Genomic DNA, 20592 nt, shown 5'->3' with positions numbered 1-20592 from the left:
CAAACTATTTTTAATTAATTAGCCCTTTTAGGATATGCACATTATATCCCTTTAATTACCTATTTGTAGGGTTGGTAAACAAAACCCCACATCTTAAATGTAGTCTATATATCCTCTTAAAACCATGGCCCATTACAGCTTTTTTTTTTTTTTACAGCTTTCTTAAGAAAAAAAATGCTCACACACCTTGAATTTATATATAGTATGTTACTAACACTGAATTGTCTAACCGAGCTTTTGTTTTGCTACGCAGAATGTATAGATCTGAATAGAAGTAATTTCTTTTTGTTTCCACAGGCTCAGGAAAAGGTTTGCAAGTGACTGTCTACTCACCAACCCAGGCTTTTTACTCAGTCCTGTGATGCTGCAGAGAAATCTTGATGGGGAAAATACTAGTGTAAAAGTGTCTATTGAAATAGAAGGGTTCCAGCAACCAGTGACGTTTACATGTGACGGTGAGTTTCTTAAAAGCTTTTGTAGTTTAACCCCAGCACTGTCCGGGGCTATGCATTTTATGTCATTAGGGCTATGCATTTTATGTCATTAGGGCTATTCATTTTATGTCATTAGGGCTATGCATTTTATGTCATTAGGGCTATGCATTTTATGTCATTAGGGCTATGCATTTTATGTCATTAGGGCTATGCATTTTATGTCATTAGGGCTATGCATTTTGTGTCATCAGGGCTATGCATTTTGTGTCATCAGGGCTATGCATTTTGTGTCATCAGGGCTATGCATTTTGTGTCATCAGGGCTATGCATTTTGTGTCATCAGGGCTATGCATTTTGTATCATCAGGGCTATGCATTTTGTATCATCAGGGCTATGCATTTTGTATCATCAGGGCTATGCATTTTGTGTCATTAGGGCTACGCATTTTGTGTCATTAGGGCTACGCATTTTGTATCATTAGGGCTACGCATTTTGTATCATTAGGGCTACGCATTTTGTATCATTAGGGCTACGCATTTTGTATCATTAGGGCTACGCATTTTATATCATTAGGGTTTTATTTCATTGTGTACCACTGAGAGCACTTTTAGACATTAATAGAATTTCCCCATTAAAGCACAGTTGCAACTTGCACAGGTAAAGTTAAATTATATAACTCAGCCAAACTGGTAATTTCATCCACAAAGCATTGATTAAATTAATACCCACTGTCTATATACAAGTCTGCTCTCGTGACCTTAACCAACAGCCACAGACAACCACTTACTTAGTTTGAGCTTTGGGGAATATTGGCAAAAACAAATGAAGCTTACTAGTAGTGTTATTTAATGTTTTTCAACTCCAAGTAAGGACCTGAGGATCCTCAGTGGATTTAAACTTAAATCCTGTATTAGCAAAAGTATAAAAATTTGTAAACCCATTTGTAAACCTAAGTAGAGATCTGATGCGTCAGTGAGCACGCGATCTGACACGTCTTTGAGAAAGTAGTCTGGCGAAATGCGTCAGAGGGTGTGCTCACGGAGGGGGTCAGATGTCTATATATAATACATGTTTAAGTTCTTTCAGTAACATAAATCTGTTACTGAATATTTTTTTTTTTCTTTTATATAGAACTGGCAAAGAGAAATGAATATTTTAAACAAGACCACCGCAGGCACAACTAACAGGCATTGCAGGCACATGGTATACATTTAATTAAGAAATAGAGACATACTTTTCGTGGGTATATTGATTTTTTTTATTAATGTGCCTGTATAGTTTATTAAAAAAATAAATAAAATAAAAGTAAGCCACGTCCCTGCATTAGTAGTTTAAAAATATGCCACGTGCCTGCATAAATTAAAAGGATATGAAACCCAAAAATGTATTTTGTAAATCAAACAGGACATAGTTTTTTTTTTTTTTTTTAAAGTTTCCAATTTACATTGTTCCCATGATATTCTGTGTTGAAGAGATACCTAGGTAGCATCTGGAGCACTACATGACGCTAAATTTGTAGTAGAAAATTAGCAAATAATATAAACGTTACATACAGAGAAGAATGCTTATATACACTACTTAACTTTAATTGTTTGCAAATGAGAGTGAAAATACTTATTGTTTAGTGATTGTTAGTTAGATACGGAAACACCAAATATTTTTTATTTTGTATTATTGCACAAATAATTATTTTATCATTTACTGTCTATCTGTGGCCAATTAAGGCTTGCCTTAAAGCTTGTCCACTGCCCTACGCAAACACTGTGCAGCATAGACTGAGTTAGACAATTTGCACCATTTTGAAGGGAACCATGGTTACAGATTTTTTTTTGTCTTTGTTTAGTCAGGTAAGCTTGGGAACGATCTAAAAAAAAATAATTATATATTAGACTCAGATCGTTTCACATCCTTTTTAATAATTCATCATTACGTTCAGTGTTTATTTAGGATTTTATTCCTTCTACAGTAAGTTCCCCCGTGGAGCTGATTATTATGCAAGCCCTTTGCTGGGTCCATGATGACTTGAGCCAGGTTGATATCGGAAGCTATGTCCTGAAAGTCTGTGGTCAAGAAGAAGTGCTGCAAAAGTGAGCAAACTATTATCCAGCATTGTCTATGTATTTGTTATTTTCTATGCAAAAAAACATGTGAAGGTTTTTGTTAGTGAAAGGTCATTTAGAAGCCTTTTCAGCCTTTGCATGTTTTATATCAGACAAATGTAGTAGATTAAATAAATGAACACGAAGGCTTAATGTTTGCTTTTGTCTACAGGCTGCCAAAGTGCAGACCTATCACTTTGGGGAAATATTACTAATACAGTTTGAATTACTAATACAGTTTACTTTATTCACTACCATATTATTCACTATTATAGATATTGCAAGACATAGAACTGCTTTGAAGAGGTTTGTTCTGAACGTAATCTAATTATTATTTTTTTTTTTAAATATGCCTAATATAATAAATATATAATATTAAAGATGTGCAAACCAGTCTGGCTGTGGTCATTCTGCTTATTTTGGTGCCGGACTCATTAGAGTAAAAGTGCAACACATAAATATCTAATGCCGAATAATAAAGTTTTCATGTCCCATATTTAGAGGTAGGGAAAGATACTTTAAGGACCTTTTTTGTTTCTTTCTGTTCTATTACTGTAAAGCATCTTCTTGGATAAAATAACTTGGCTTTGACTCGTCACTAAATTGTAGTAGATTCTGTTAACGTTTTTGCTTACTTAGCTATTTTTTCCTCTCTATATATGTAAAGGAGTTTGTGGCCATATTTGGAGCTATCTACTAAACCTCTTCTGTGTCAGATTGTTTGGATTAAGAATGTAACCTATATTGCTATTGGATTAAATAATGTTTGACTTTTGTACTGTATGCTATAAATATTGCACCTTATTTTTGTATAGCGCACAGACTTATTTATTTCCTTGAAATAACTTTTATTTTTGGTTTTGTCTTAACAGTAAGCACTGTCTGGGAAGTCATGAGTATATCCAGACTTGTCGAAAATGGGATGCAGAAATCAGACTCCAGCTCTTGTCTCATTCAACTATTTGCAGAGTTCTGGCACGAAGTGTGAGTGTACATTTTATTGATCCCAGAGTGGCACTGGTTTAATTGGTTAGCTACTCACAGATTCACAGCACGGTGGGGGCTGACAGGTTTCCATTAGACTGGGTTTTATTTTCCAAATGATATTTTTCTCTGATATTCATTTGTAATCCAAAGTTTAAGAATTCCATGCATGTTGGACGTATGGGCCTGATGAGAAAAATCTCACCACGATGGAGAAAAATCACATAAAATCATTTTTGTTATACCTTTTTATATAGTAATATAGAAGTCTACTTAAAACAAAACTTTCATGATTCAGATAGGGCATGTAATTTTAAACAACTTTCCAATTTACTTTTATAATCAAATTTGCTTTGTTCTCTTGTTATTTGTTGAAAGCTAAACCTAGGTAGGCTCATATGCTAATTTCTAAGCCCTTGAAGGCCGCCTCTTATCTTAGTGCATTTTGACACTTTTTCATAGTGTGTACCATATAGATAACATTGTGCTCACTCCGGTGGAGTTATTTATGAGTCAGCACTGATTGGCTAAAATGCAAGTCTGTCAAAAAAACTGAAATAAGGGGGCAGTCTGCAGAGGTTTAGATAGAAGGTAATCACAGAGGTAAAAAGTATATTAATATAACTCTGTTGCTTATGCAAAACTGGGGAATAGATAATAAAGGGATTATCTTTTTAGACAATAAAAATTCTGGAGTAGACTGTCCCTTCAAACTTTTCACAATACACAAATACATACAAATATGACTCTCTTTTAAATCCTATAGGAGAAACATATCCACTAAAGTTAACAAAAACAATATCTCATTAAAAAAAACAGTAATCTCTGACTACTCGCACAGAGAGTATAAATATATATTTCTTTCTTAAGACACGGTGAGTCCACGGATCATCAATTACTGTTGGGAATATCACTCCTGGCCAGCAGGAGGAGGCAAAGAGCACCACAGCAAAGCTGTTAAGTATCACTTCCCTTCCAACAACCCCCAGTCATTCTCTTTACCTTCAGTGCAAGGAGGAGGTGAAGTTATAGGTGTCTGTATAAGATTCTTCTATCAAGATTTTTTTGTTTTGAAGCAAGGGCAGGATTGCTCTGATCTTCCATCACAATCTGGGTTTTGCTGTATTCCACGTTAGTCTCTTCAGCAGGGCTGTGGTATCTTTAAAGCATTTAGGAACTTGTGGGGTGGGCCTCACTGCGTTTTCCTAACAGATTGCTGCCCTCTCTCAGAATGCCATAGTAGGCTTACTCATACCAGGGAAACTGTCCTCCTGCCGTACAGTCAGGAATGCAGGTGCCATTTTTATTTTACACATTATGGCACTCCAACACGTATCTGCACTCGTTGGGCTTAATCCTGAGGATCAGGGGTTTTTTCTGGCAGGGGCAGGGTACTGTGTGGCGGTAGAGTAAGGGATCAACAGAAGGGAATCCTTATTTTCTTTTGTTGTGGTGGCTCAGAAATGAGACTGTAACGGCATTATTATTGCGGCTAGATGTTTGTAGCCGGTTACTGGCGTGATGTCACTATGGGGGCGTGTCGCCTCTTTTCTGCACGCCGTTTTTGTCAGTAAAATTAGTCGCACTGACTTGTTCTGTAGTCCCTCCTCTGTCGCTCTTGTTTCTGTTGCGGATCGAAGAATCAACTTGTCAATCCATGCCGGATGGAGAAGGTAGGCACCTCAGCATAGAGCTTAGGTGTAGAGGTGCTGGGGAGGTTATTAAAAGTTTTTGTGTTAAAAAGTAGAACCCCTTTTCTTAAATATTTTTCTCAGGGGTTTTTGAGTGCTTTGTCAGACGTTTATTTTTTAAAGAGACAGTAACTATCGTTATTCAGAAATTAGACAAGGAAAATTGTGGTATAACTTCTAGTGCAAAATGGACTTGGAGTCTAGGCCTGCTAGTCTGTGCAAACTCTGTTTCGATGTCCAAGTAGAACATCCTTTTCCTTTTTGCAGTTCTTGTATAGATTGAACTCTCTTATATAAAGACAAGCTTTTTGATTTTGAGCCACTATTCCCTCAGGATGATGCTGTCCAGGTGTTACCACAGCCTCTCTCAAATATGGCCCAATCTGCAGCAATTTCACATGCAGTACCCTGCGGTTCCTCACAATCTCCAGATGGAGTGTTTTTAAAGGCTGAGATAGCGGCCCAGGTATCTGAGGCGGTATCTGAGGCGCTAGCAGCCATCCCCATGCTGCAGGGGAAGCATAAGAGGAAATTTATAGAATCAGATAAGGTATCAGATCCTGTTCAAACTGACCGGACTCCTCTTTTGCATAAATCGGAGGTGGAGGATACTTCGGTAGCCTCTGAGAGTGAAATCTCAGATTCAGATAGTGTAATTCCTTCATCTGATGCTGAAGTGGTTTCCTTCAGGTTCAAGCTTGAGCACTTCTGTGTCTTGTTAAAGGAGGTCTTAGCTACTTTGGACAACTCCGATACGCCTATCGTTGTCACCCTAAAAAGTCTAGCAAATTGAATAGATACTTTGATGTCCCCTCATCTGGGGAGGTGTTTACAGTACCAGACCGTGTCACAGAGATTTTTACCCGGGAATGGGAGAGACCAGGAATTCTTCTCCCCCTCCCCTATCTTTAGGAAAATGTTCTGGTAGCTGACTCTTTTTCAAGGAGTCGTGGCAGTCGATTCCTAAGGTGGAAGGGGTGATTTCCACTTTTGCTAAGAGAACTACTATCCCTATTGAGGATAGTTGCTCGTTCAAAGATCCTATGGATAAAAAACTGGAGGCCTTTTTAAAGAAAATATATACTCATCAGGGGTTACAATGGCAACAGGCGGTGTGCATTGCTACTGTAACCAGTGCGGCAGCCTATTGGTTTGACGCTTTGACTGAGTCCTTACAAGCTGAGACTTCCTTTGAAAGAGATTCAGGATGGGATTAAGGCTCTCAGGTTAGCCAACTCTTTTATAACGGACGCTTCCTTACAGGTCATTAAGTTTGGATCCAAAATTTCTGTTTTTGCAATTTTAGTGCATAGAGTACTATGGCTTAAGTCTTGGTCTGCAGACGTGTCTTTTAAATCTAAGCTTTTAGCTATTCCCTACAAGGGAAAGACTTTGTTCGGACCAGCATTGGCAGAAATTATCTCCGATATCACGAGTGGTAAAGGATATTTTCTGCCTCAAGACAAAAAGAATAAATTAAAGGGACGTCAGACCAATTTTTGTTCCTTTCCTAACTTCAGAGGTAAGTCTTCCCCTGCCTCTACCAAGCAGGAACAATCCAAGCCTTCCTGGAATAAGGGGAAGCAATCCAAGAAGCCCTGCTGCTGAATCCAAGTCAGCATGAAGGGGTTGCCCCCGATTCGGGATCGGATCAAGTGGGGGGCAGACTCTCTCAGCTCTCGCAAGCTTCGGAGCAAGATGTTCGAGAACCCTGGGCAATAGACATAGTGTCCCAGGGGTACAAGTTAGAGTTCAAGACTTTCCCTCCCAGGGGAAGGTTCCACCTCTCAAGATTATCTGTAGACAAGATAAAAAGAGAGGCGTTCTTGAAATGTGTACAGGACCTTTCTCTCTTAGGAGTGATTGTTCCTGTTCCAAGTCAGGAACAGGGTCTCTGGTTTTACTCAAACCTGTTTGTGGTTCCCAAAAAAGAGGGAACTTGCAGGCCCATTCTAGATCTTATGTTACTAAACAGATTCCTCGGAGTGCCATCCTTCAAGATGGAGACTATCCACTCCATTCTGCTTCTTGATTCAAGAGGGTCAATTCATGATGACCATAGACCTGAAGGATGCGTACCTGCATGTGCCCATTCACAGGGACCATCACAAATATCTGAGGTTTGCCTATGTAGACAGACACTTTCAATTTGTAGCGCTTCCATTTGGCCTCGCCACAGCTCCCAGAGTCTTCTCAAAGGTTCTGGGAGCCCTATTGGCAGTAATCCGGGCCTGGGGAATTGCAGTGGCACCTTATCTGGACGACATTCTGGTTCAGGCGCCATCTTTGCAACTAGCAGAATCTCATACAAAGATCTTGTTGGCGTTTCTTCATTCCCACAGTTGGAAGGTCAATCTGGAGAAAAGTTCTCGTTCTGGCTACAAGAGTGATCTTCTTAGGAACCATTTTAGATTCTCTATCAATGAAAATATTTCTGACGGAGGTCAGAAGAGCTAAGATTCTGTCCACTTGCCTGTCCCTTCAGTCGGCGGCACGACCATCAGTGGCCCAATGCATGGAGGTGATTGGGTTGATGGTGGCTTCCATGGACATAGTTCTGTTTGCTCGGTTCCATAGGAGACCTCTGCAGCTTTGCATGCTCGCTCAGTGGAACGGGGATTATACAGATCTATCTCAGAGAATAGTTTTGGATCAATCTATAAGGGACTCCCTACCGTGGTGGCTGTCCCAAGAACTTCTGTCCGAGGGGACGTGTTTCCAGAGACCCTCCTGGGTAATTTTGACCACGGATGTCAGCTTGCTGTGTTGGGGAGCAGTCTAGAACTCATTGAAGGCGCAGGGACTTTGGTCTCAGGAGGAATCTTCTCTCCCCATAAACATTCTGGAGTTGAGAGCGATTTTCAATGCCTTGATGGCTTGGCCTCAGCTGGCCCTAGCCCAGTCCATAAGGTTCCAGACGGACAATATAACCTCAGTGGCCTACAACAACCACCAAGGTGGAACTCTGAGTTCCTTAGCCATGAAGGAGGTGACACGGATTATCCAGTGGGCGGAGGCTCACAATTGCTGTCTATCTGCCATCCACATTCCAGGAGTGGACAATTGGGAAGCGGATTTCCTGAGCAGAGGTCCATCCGGAAGTGTTCTCCAGGTTAACAACCAAATGGAGATTACCAAAATTGGGTCTGATGGCGCCTTGTCAGAATACAAAGCTCCCAAAGTACGGCTCAAGGTCAAGAGATCTTCAAGCCTTTTTGATAGATTCTCTGGCAGTTCCTTGGAACTTCAGGTTGGCATATCTCTTTCCTCCGTTTGCTCTACTTCCGCGAGTCATCGCTTGGATCAAGCAGGAGAAAGCACTAGTGATTTTAATAGCTACTGTGTGGCCTCGCAGGATCTGGTATGCAGATCTAGTAGAGATGTCACCTCTGCCTCCGTGGAGACTACCTCTGAGGAAAGACCTTCTGCTTCAGGGCCCCTTCCTTCATCCACATCTCACTTCTCTGAAGCTGACTGCTTGGAGATTGAACGCTTGATTTTAGCTAAGCGTGGGTTTTCTGAATCTGTCTTTGAAACCATGTTAAGGCTTGAAAGCCTGTCACTAGAAAGATTTAACATAAGATATGGCGTAAATATCTTTATTGGTGTGAGTATAAAGGATATTCTTGGAGTAAGGTCACGATCCCAAGGATCTTATCTTTTCTCCAGGAAGGCCTTGTGAAAGGGTTATCTGCCAGTACCCTAAAAGGTCAGATTTCCGCTTTATCCATTCTGCTGCTCAAGCATCTGGCGGATGTGCCGGATCTACAATCCTTTTGTCAGGCCCTGGTCAGAATCAGGCCTGTATTTAACTCAGTTGCTCCTCCTTGGAGCCTTAACCTTGTTCTTAAAGTTTTACAACAGGCTCCGTTTGATCCTATGCATTCCATAGATATTAAGTTATTATGTTGGAAGCTTTTGTTTCTTACTTCTATTTCTTCTGCTCGGAGGGTCTCTGAACTCTCAGCATTGCAGTGTGATTCTCCTTATCTAATATTTCATGCAGATAAGGCAGTTATCTGTACCAAGCTTGGTTTTCTTCCTAAGGTTGTTTCGGGCAGAAATATTAATCGGGAAATTGTGTTTCCTTCTCTCTGTCCTAATCCTTCTTCTCATAAAGAACGTTTGTTGCACAACTTAGACTTTGTGCATGCTCTTAAATTCTATCTGCAGGCTACAAAAGACTTTCGTCAGTCTTCTGCATTGTTTGTTTGCTTTTCTGCAAAACGTAAGGGACAGAAAGCTACTGCCACTTCTCTTTCTCTCTGGTTGAGAAGTGTTATTCGTATGGCTTATCAGACTGCTGGACAGCAGCCTCCTTAGAGAATTACAGCTCTTTCCACTAGGGCGGTGTCTTCTTCTTGGGCCTTCAAGAATGAAACCTCTGTAGAACAGATTTGTAAGCCTGCGACTTGGTCTTCTTTGCACACTTTTTCAAAGTTCTATAAATTTTATACCTTTGCCTCGGCTGAGGTTTCTTTTGGGAGAAAGGTTCTGCAAGCAGTGGTGCCTTCTGTTTAGGTTACCTGTCTTGTCCCTCCCTTATCTGTGTCCTCTAGCTTGGGTATTGATTCCCAACAGTAATTGATGATCCGTGGACTCACCATGTTTTAAGAAAGAAAACAAAAGTTATGCTTACCTGATAGATTTCTTTCTTTCTTGACAAGGTAAGTCCACGGCCCTCCCTGTTTTTCAGACGGGTTTTTTATATTAACCTCAGGCACCACTTACCTTATGTTATTTCCTTTCTCTCCTTTTCCTTCGGTCGAATGACTGGGGGTTGTGGGAAGGGAAGTGATACTTAACAGCTTTGCTGTGGTGCTCTTTGTCTCCTCCTGCTGGCCAGGAGTGAGATTCCCAACAGTAATTGATGATCCGTGGACTCACCGTGTCAAGAAATAAATTTATCAGGTAAGCAAAAATGTTATTTACAAACAATTAATATAGAGCGGCAACTAGATAAGTGCAAACTTTAATACTAACATTGTAAGCTTTATTAGAGGTGTCAACATGCTTCTCCTATACCTTCTAGTATTTTTTTTTATTTATTATTGTTTAAAAAGATAGATAATGCCTTGACTACCATTTCACAAGATTTGCATAGCCAAAATTGTTATATTAATATACTTTATAACCTCTGTTTTCCTTTTTCTAAGCCTCTGCAGGCCGCCTCTTAGCTCGGTGCTTTTTATTAGTTTTTTAAACCTTGCCAAAAGCAAGACAGTGCTAGTTCATGTGTGCCATATAGATAACTTTGTGCTCACTCCCTGGAGAATAATGGTTATAAAAGAACCAGCACTGTTTGGATAAAATGCAAGATTGTAAAAAGAACTGAGATAAGGGGCAGTTTGCAGTAGCTTAGATACAAGTAATCATAGATGATAAAAGTATATTAATATAACAGTGTTGGTTATGCAAAACTGGGGAATTGGTAATAAAATTGTCATTTTTAAACAATAACCATTTTCAAAGTACTGTCCCTTAACACTATGCACAAACAGTGTAGGATAGTTATCAAGTGCATTTTTATAGTACAGGAGTTACACGTGGCGAAATAAAGAAGAAATACAAGTGATTATATAATTGCCTCTAGTATATTAAATCAGGTAGCGACCTCTTTCCGAAAACATCACCTGGTAGGAACATTTATAAGCATATCTATCTGTAAGACGTTCATACAGCTATATATATACCTGTACATAATAATTCAACTATGATATTTAATTCTCTCAAATTTTAGGGAAAGCAAATAAGTGCATTTATAAATATGAAAGCAGAACGCTGGGCACCAGAAGTAGTTGGAGACTTGAAAGGAAGTAGGAATCTGTTTAAAATTCAGAGCTTCATGTATTTAGTAATCTTTATAATGGTTTATGCAGAGTCAAGCCGTGTATCCAACGTAAGCTAGAGTGTGTGTTTTCTTGTGTAGAGACAACAATTATAAGACACTAAGAAGCTAACTGCATAACTTAAGAGTCTAAACCAAAAGTGACAGGGATGTCACAATTGAAATGACCAGGATCATGCATAATTATCCCTCTCCAGTTCTAGTGGAGACATTCAGACATCCAATGCACACAGATCGACTTAAGCATCAATTATGGGCCGTTCATGGTTGGGTACTTCTCCCACTCTGAGATACATTGACGACTGTAGTTTTATGTATTTCACATTATTTCCTCCAGCTGTACCTATATCTCGGTACCAAACACATTGAAAGTGCAGCTGCTCTCCCAAGGACCTCAAACTCTCAGGGTATTGTGCTGAGTTGATATCCAACCCTGCAGGTAGGCCCCAATTCATTGCTCTCTATCCTTGTGTTCTTTAATCAACCGTATCAGTGAGATTCATCGGCATCCGGTCACTGGTCTCTAAATTTTGCCCAGACAAGGAGCCCTTTGTGTTCATCTCTGAAGAGTTGGTCATAAAAGGAGGCATATCCTCCTTGACTGACAGGTTAGATTCCAGCCTACAAGGGTTTAAGCTGAGAGGAAACCTCAGATGCAGGTAACTCAGTGCTGCTTCTAATAGTGTAATCCGCTTTTGGAAATGTACATCTAGGGGTCTCTCCACTGCCTTTAAGAGGCATTGAACTGTATTCGCCTCCTTAGAAATATTGTCAGTCAGCGCTGTGTGGAAAATAGCAGAGGTAATGCCAAGAGCAGATATGTGTTTCCTGTTAACAGCCATAAGCGGACTGCTCTACATGGGTTACTGGGGGGGGAATCATTTGGTTCTGCAAACTTCTATAGAATAATTTGACACTTTTAAGGGTGGATGGTGCAAAGATATAATCCGGGGATTACTTGTGCCCAACACATAGCAACTGGTATTGCAAAATATCATGGCTGCGTAATGCGTATTATTATTCAGGTTGTATCTCAAGGATACAGGATCGGATTCAAGTCTCATCGGCCCAGGAGCAGATTCCTACTCTCCAGTCTTTCGACAAGACCAGAAAAGAGTGCTGCCTTCTTAGGTTATGTACAGGATCTCTCCTCTCTAGGAGTAATTGTCCTGGTACCTACAGCAGAAAGAGGTTTGGGGTTTTATTCAAACCTTTTCGTGGTTCCAGAGAAGGAGGGAACTTTCCATCCAATTCTGGACCTAAAGTGCTTAAACAAGTTTCTGAGTGTTCCATCTTTCAAGATGGAAACAATACGGTCAATCCTGCCTCTGGTTCAGGAAGGACAGTTTATGACCACAATAGACTTGAAGGATGCATACCTTCACGTCCCGATTTACAGGGAACATTTTCAGTTCCTGAGGTTTGCTTTTCTGTATCAGCACTTCCAGTTCATAGCTCTTCTGTTTGGCCTAGCTACTGCTCCGAGGATATTTACAAAGGTTCTGGGGGCTTTTCTAGCCGTTGCCAGAACACGAGGTATTGCAGTAGTGCCTTACCTGGACGATATCTTGGTACAGGCACCATCTTTTCGTCTAGCGGAAGAACATTCAGAGTCCCTTCTCAGTCTTCTTCGATTACATGGATGGAAAAGAGTTCTCTTACTCAAAGTACAAGGGTGAATTTCCTGGGAACTGTAATAGACTCCATAGCCATGAGAATATTCCTCACAGATCAGAGACGTTGCAAGCTAGCTTTTGCATGTCTTGCCCTCCAGGCCTCCTCGAGACCCTCAGTGGCTCAGTGTATGGAGGTAATCGGACTCATGGTGTCCTCATGGACATCATTCCTTTTGCCAGATTCCATCTCAGACCCTTACAACTATGCATGCTGAGACAATGGAACAGCAACCATTCAAATCTGTCTCAACAGATTGTGCTGGACAGCCTGTCGAAAGACTTGATCTCCTGGTGGCTCTGTCCTAAGGCACATGATTTTTGAGACCGTCCTGGGAGATTGTGACTACAGATTTCCGGCTGGGGAGCTGTTTGGGGTGCCAAGAAGGCACAGGAGTCATTCTCCCTTCCGATCAATATTTTGGAACTCTGGGCAATCTTCAATGCCTTGAAGGCTTGGCCCCTTCTGGGTTTGTCCCAATTTATCAGATTCCAATCAGACAATATAACCTCGGTTGCCTATATCAACCATCAAGGGGGAACAAGAAGTTCCTTGACAATGAGAGATACTAGAGTGGGCAGAGACTCACAAATGTACGCTGTCAGCGATTCACATTTCGGGTGTGGACAACTGGGAAGCGGACTTCCTCAGCAGGCAATCCTTTGACCCAGGGGAATGGTCTCTTCTCTCCGAGTTGTTTGCAGAGATATGCAGCGAGTGGGAAGAACAAAGTGGGCGCAGCACTTGGGCTTACGCGTTTCGGCTGTATAGCCGTAATCATAGCCTATAGTGCTGTGCCTTACACTCCATTTTAAAACAAAGAAAGTGAACCTATTGGCTCTGATTAAAACATTAGTTTAAATGAATAAATGCCCACTTTGTTAACCCTTCCACGCCTTCCTTGAAGTGAGTTGAAATTAGTTTATTTACTTGTCATAACTTGGTACTTTATGTATATATACACACACCAATGTCTCGCAATTTAATTTGGACATCTGTCTTATATTCATAATATTGTAACCCTAGAAACCAAAAAATTATGACAATCATATATTGATACAAAAATGCTCATGTACGCATACATTAGATGCATAAGAACCCTAAGTAATCGTGTAAATGTTCAAATGTTTTAATGTTTGGGGCTGTAGTAATTGTAGTCACAATAAGCTAACCCATAAAGAGAGAAGTATGTTTTGAACTCTGTACATGAATGAAATCATTACAGTAGGACACCAGGGAACCCGGTACTGTGAAAACTATTTTAGTCCCAATAGTTAATCATATTATACCTTGAGTTGAGTCCCCTGGGTACCCTGGTGTCAAACTTGAAGATCCAAAAATATCCCTCTTGGCCAAAAGCTTATCTAGATTTCCACCCCTCTCGGGCAACACCACTTTCTCTATGGCACACCATCTAAATGTATTCAAATTACAATTGTGATTTTTATCAAAATGTTGGACCAGAGGGGTGGATACCTTGCCTATATTAATAGTTGACAGGTGTTCTCCAATTCTGGATCTCATGTCCCTAGACGTGAGACCAACATACTGTAAATTGCATTGAAGGCAAGTAATCAAGTATATTACATAGTTGGTAGTGCCTTTCAAACGTGACTAAATGTCAAAGCTTTTCCCATTTGAAGTAGGTTCAAAACTTTTGGTAATGTGCCCATATTCGCAGGGTCTGCATCGGCTACTGCCGCATTTATACATGCCAACATGTCTTAACCAAAAAACTATTGGCGTTTGGTACACTTTTTAGTTGTGTTGGTGCTAGAATGCACCCCAGAGTCCTACTCTTTTTATAGGAACATCTAATGCCCCTGTCCACAACACTGACTAAATGGTCGTCCACTGCTAAGAGAGAGAAATGTTTTTTTACTATTTTACATATTTGTTGGTATTGGGCACTGTATTCTGTTACGAAATGCACCCCTTTGAAATTATCTGTGTATTGTACTCTCTCCCTATCTGCCAAAAGTTTATCTCTTGGAATGGACTCCACAACTTGTTTGGCCCTTTGTATGTCTTGATTGGAATACTTTTCTATCTTTTAGCCTTATACACAGTTCATTTGCTTCTCTTTTAAATTCGACATTACTGGAACAATTTATCTTGATTCTTGTAAATTGTCCCTTTGCCACTGCAAACCTTATTTGCTTGGGGTGACTGCTGTGGCCGTGTAGAAGAGTGTTCCCTGTTATGGACTTACGATACACACCTGTCATTACTTTTTTCCCCTTTTAGGGTCAGATCCAGAAAGTTGATCTGCACTGGATTCATTTCAAATGTGAAACGCTAGTCATTCAAATTCAGGTAACTCACAATGTTTTGTATATTGTATATAAGATGGGGCAAATCTCTGGAGATAAACCCCCCCCCTGAGTGCAACCAAAGCCCTTCTTTGTATATTTGTTAGATTGTGTCTGGTTTTGGCCCCGTTATTCTCTAGCTTTACAAGCTCTGCTTCTACTCTTTGTTGAAAGGTTTCGAACGCACTGCCTCTACTGTGGATTGGGTAGAATTTTTGCTTATTTTTCATAGACACACCCCTGTTCACAGTACCCAATGTGATACCCTGGATTCATTCTCCAGTGTTTGTAATGATACCAAGTCACACATTTCATAAAAAATTTGGAGATTACTTACAGTGGAAAGGGATTGTGTATCTGAAAGGTCCAAAGCTGGTTCACCATCCCCAAAATGTTTCATCAGAGTTAAATTTCATGATGAGACGATTTTACATCTAGGAGTGTCTGGAACAAATTAAAATTGGAGGGGGGAGAAATGCCTAAACCAAAACAAAGGACATCATATTGCTCAGGTGTGAGTCTCTCTGAAGAGAGATTAATCATATTATTAATTATTTGTATTTTGTTTGTGGGCGACTACCCCTGAACTGGTATCTTCCCTGAGCATTCTGTGTTTGTTGTATCACCCCCACTTGATCCTGTGCCTGTGGAAAAACCTGTTCAAGATCAGAACGTGGGATATTGGTCATTTGTGCTGGGAATGTATTCTGTTGTAATTGATATTGGGGCCCTTGGTCGTTATGTTCTCTTTGGGTCTAACTACTCTCTCTTGCAAAGGAGGGATCGCCGTGTTTTTTAATATCCCTGAAGTAGGAGGTGCAGTGGTGGCAGATGCAGAGGATCTGTTTCCCTCATCAGAAGAGTATTCAGTTTCACTCTCAGAAAATTATACATTTTTAGATGATTTATTACCTCTGCGACTGCCCCTTCTCTGGTTGCCAGTAAATTGATTACCTGTCTCTCAAAAAAAATTGGAGTGTTTATTCTCCATTACCAGATTTTTACCCCTGGCTTCCATACCCCGCAATATACCATCACATTTTTCAAATTGAGGTTCACTAATACGTTTGTCCATCTCTAGTTTCAAATCACTTATTTCTTTTTTGACATTGTTTTAATTTGTAGTCTATTAGCATAAGCATGAGTCTTGAGCATTCAGACAGTATGCTGTTCCAACCCTTGACACAGTCCTTCTCACTAGGAACCACATCAAAAGTGGGGTACTTGTATACCCTTAGGCTCCTTGGGATCATTCCTTCCTCCAAGTATTATCAAAAGTCCAAATATCCCACTGTTTTACATTCTTTTAATAATAAGGATTCCATGGACTCAAAGAGGGTGCTTAGTGACAGAACCCCTCTATCGTCTGAGAAAATCTGGTCATATTCCAAGATATTTCGTCTCGCTGTGGCAGGTTCACTTTCTTTGTTTTAAAATGGAGTGTAAGGCACAGCACTATAGGCTATGATTACGGCTATATAGCCGAAACGTGTAAGCCCAAGTGCTGCACCCGCTTTGTTCTTGTATTGAAGCTTTCCTTTGCTGTTTTAAATTGCAACAATAAAGGTTTTGTTTTACCAAGAATTTGAAGGAGTGGATCGTCTCCCTTTTCTGCACTACTTATATCCAGCTGATCCAGTACCTTCGTACAGTGGAACCGTTTCTCTCCCTGTCCATTCCACGTCAACTCCTCCTTTTATGACGACCGTCACTCGAGCACCCGTGAGTTGGTCCCCGACAGCCTCACGCCAAGATGCTGGGAAGGTGAGAGGGTGCAAAGCAAGACTGCTTATTTTTATACAGACAAGGATAACAGGTCCCCTCTGCACCGTAGCGTTAGAGCCAGGAGTACAGACGGCTGAAGTTTGACACCCGGGTGAGCAGGTACCAAATTGTACCGTTATAGGAGTAAGTGTATGTGACAGTGGGGCATTTTGTATTACCCACAAGTGTGAGTATTGACATTTACTAAAACCACTCTAACCTATTTAAATATAAGGTTAAGTTTGCCAGAATGTTAGCTTTTCTCCAGGATGGACTGGAGAAGGGCCTATCTGCTAGTTCCCTGAAGGGACAGATATCGGCTTTGTCGTGTTGTTACACAAAATGTTTGCCGGCCTTCCAATGTGCAGTCCTTTGTTAAAGCTTGGCTAGGATCAGACCCGTGTTTATATCTGGGCTTCGCCCTTGGAGCCTCAATCTTGTTCTTAGTGTTTGCAAGCAGGCTCCGTTGAGTCTATGCATACTGTTGACATTAAATTGTTATCTTTGGAAGGTTCTTTTTTTGTTGGCTATTGCCTCAGAGTTTGCGCAGAGTTTCTGAGATTTCTGCTTTGCAAATGCCATCCCCCTTGTCTGGTTTTTCATGCTGATAAGGGGGTTTTACGCACTAAACTAGGGTTCCTCCTAAGGTGGCGTCGAGTCGTAACATTAATCGAGAAAATGGTTGTTCCTTGTGTCCTAATCCTTCTTCAGCGAAGTAACGTTTGCTTCACAATCCAGATGTGGTTCGTTCCTTGAAGTTCTATCTTCAGGCTACTAAGGAATTCAGACAACCTTCCTCTTGTTGTCATCTATGCGGGAAGCGTAAGGGGCAGAAGGCTACTACAACTTATCTTTCTGGTTGAGCAGTGTCATATGCTTAGATTATGAGACAGCAGACGACAGGCCTCCTGAGAAGATAACGGCTCATTACACTAGAGCAGTGGGGGCTTCCTCTTGGGCTTTAAAGATCGAAGCCTCGATGGATCAGATTTGTAAGGTGGCCACCTTGTCCTTACACACTTTTTCTAAATTTACAAGTTTGATGTGTTTGCTTCACCTGAAGCAGCTTTCAGGAGAACAGTTTTGCAGGCTGTGGTGCCCTCAGAATAGGGCCCGCCTCTTTTTTCTGTTCCCTCCCATTATTCATTCAGTGTCCTCTGGAGCGTTGGGGTATAGTTTTCCCAACAGTAAGGTATGAAGTCGCGGACTCTCCCTGCCTTTATGGAAGGAAAACGCATAATTTATGTAAGAACTTACCTGATAAATTAATTTCTTTCATATTGGCAAGAGTCCATGAGCTAGTGACAAATGGAGTATACATTCCTACCAGGAGGGGGAAAGTTTCCCAAACCTCAAATGCTATAAATACACCCCCCCAACACACCCCACAACCCAGTTTAAACGAATAGCCAAGAAGTGAGGTGATAACACAAAGGAGTATAAAAAAGCATACAAAAAGGAGGAACTGGAAATATATTTCTGCTTTTATACAAAAAAAAAAAAACATAGACCACCATAAAAAGGGTGGGCCTTATGGGACTCTTGCCAATATGAAATAAATTAATTTATCAGGTAAGTTCTTACATAAATTATGTTTTCTTTCATGTAATTGGCAAGAGGTCCATGAGCTAGTGACGTATGGGGATAGAAATACCCAAGATATGGGAAGTGTCACTAGAGAGGGAGGGATACAATAACAGCTATTTCCACTGAGAAATTAAATCCACACAATAATTTAAGTTTCCTCAAAATAACTTAAATCAAAAGCAGTAGAAATCAAACTGAAACAGCTGCCTGAAGAATTTTTTCTACCAAAGACTGCTTCAAAAGAAGCAAACACATCAAAATGGGTAAAAACAATAAAAGTATGCAAAGAAGACCAAAATACTGATTTGCAAATGTGACCAACCTAAGCTTCATTCTGAAAAGCCCAAGAAAAGAAATGGCGACTGAACTTAGTTGAATGAGCTGTAAATCTCTGAGCGGCGCCTGCCCTGCCTCCAAATAAGCATTGAAAATCAAAAGCTTTAATCAGGATGCCGAAGAAATGGCAGAGGCTTCCTAACCTTTTCTAGAACCAGAAAACGGCAAATAGACTAGAAGTCTTCTGAAATCCTAGTAACCTAGATTATAGGAATTATAAAGCTCTAACCACATCCAAAGATGTTAGAAGAACTCTCAAATAATTACCATTACCGGTTTAACGTCCACATTACCGGTCTGATCCGTTGTAGGACTGCAGTTTATAAAGCCTACAATTTTAAGTTTTTACACAATCATATGTGATCACTAATATTTTATATCACGTTTTGCACACTATATTTAATACGACCACTGGCGCACTGATTTATATTTATTATTTTTGAGCTCAAATAATTATTTAGGATTAGGACAACAAAGAAGGAACAACAATTTCTCTACTAATTTTTTTCAAATTCACAACCTTAGGAAAAAAAGAAGTCCATAAAAACAATTTATCTAGATGAAAAAATCAGATAAGGATACACAAGAGAGTTTGATAAATCAGAAATTCTTGTAGAAGAAGAGATAGTCAAAAGAAACAACACTTTGCAAGAAAGTAAATAATCTTCAAAGAAAATATAGGCTCAAAAGAAAAGACCCTGCAAAATATTTAAACCAATTAAGACTTCAAAAAGGAGAAATGAACTAAATGAACAGGCTTGATACCAACCAAAGCCCTGAACAAAAAACGGTGAAAGATCAGGAAGTTTAAACAAGCTTTCTAGAAACAAAACAGAAAGAACAGAGATTTTTCCCTTCAAAAAAATTTGCAAACAAACTTATCCTAACCCATCCTGAAAAACTGTAAAATCCTAGGAATTCTAAAAGGAATGCCAAGAGAATTTGAGAATACTATAAATAAGGTTTTCTAAACCTGATAATACATGTTTCTTGAAACCGACTTATAAGCCTGCAACATAGCGATAAAAACCTCTGACTAAACACTAATCAACTTTCCATACCCCCAAATTAGAATTTGAGATCCCGATGGGAAAAATAGCCCTAAAACAAAAGGGCTGGCCAAAGAGGAAAGCGGTCAAGGATGGCAACTGGGACATCCGAACAAGATCCACATACCAAACCTGTGAGGGCCCATGCTGATGCTATCAGAAAACACATGACACGTTCCAATATGATCTTGGAAATCACCTTTGGAATAATAAAAAAAAGGAGGTGGAAAAGATGTAGTCAGGTTGCAAAGCCAAGACACTGCTAATGCATCCACCATCTCCACTTGAGGATCCCTGGACCTGAAAGGTACCTAGGAAATTGAAAATACATATCTGTATAGAGACACCACTCTCCCAGGTGTAAAGGACTAACGGCAGAGGATAATCCACCTCCCAAATGTCTAAATCGTAGAAAATAGACAGGAGATTAATTACATCTAAGAACTCATTCAAGATACTTCTTAATTGCTAAGGAACTATGAGTCCCTATTGTTGATTGACATATACCATCAGTTGTGATATTGTCTGTCTGAAAGCAAAAAAGAAAAAGTTCTCTCCTAAAAGAGGCCAAACCTGAAAGAGCTGAAAAATAGCAGAGTTCTAAAATATCGATTGGAAACCTCGCCTCTTGAAGTTTCCAATCCCCTTGTGCTGTCAAAAGACCCTCAGACAGCTCCCTCAACCTGTAAGACTTGCATCCATTAAAGGGACACTGAACCCAAATTATTCTTTTCGGTATTCAGATAATGACATTTTAAGGCAACTTTCTAATTTACTCCTATTATCAAATTGTCTTAATTCTCTTGGTATCTTT

General features: G+C 40.1%; 1 protein-coding gene across 2 annotated transcripts in view; it reads left to right on the top strand.

Moving 5' to 3' along the window:
* PIK3C2A (phosphatidylinositol-4-phosphate 3-kinase catalytic subunit type 2 alpha) overlaps positions 1-20592 on the top strand; it is a 530626-nt gene that overhangs the window by 196587 nt on the left and 313447 nt on the right. For both annotated transcript variants that reach the window (XM_053720635.1, XM_053720636.1), the window contains 3 exons: positions 298-455; positions 2401-2521; positions 3406-3517. In XM_053720635.1, coding sequence (XP_053576610.1) covers positions 298-455; positions 2401-2521; positions 3406-3517 — 391 coding nt within the window. The remainder of the gene's footprint in view (positions 1-297; positions 456-2400; positions 2522-3405; positions 3518-20592) is intronic.

Source organism: Bombina bombina, chromosome 7 (assembly GCF_027579735.1).
Source record: "Bombina bombina isolate aBomBom1 chromosome 7, aBomBom1.pri, whole genome shotgun sequence".
Classification (NCBI taxonomy): domain Eukaryota; kingdom Metazoa; phylum Chordata; class Amphibia; order Anura; family Bombinatoridae; genus Bombina; species Bombina bombina.
Note: the sequence above shows the minus strand (reverse complement) of the source record. Positions and strands in the feature narration are given on the sequence as shown.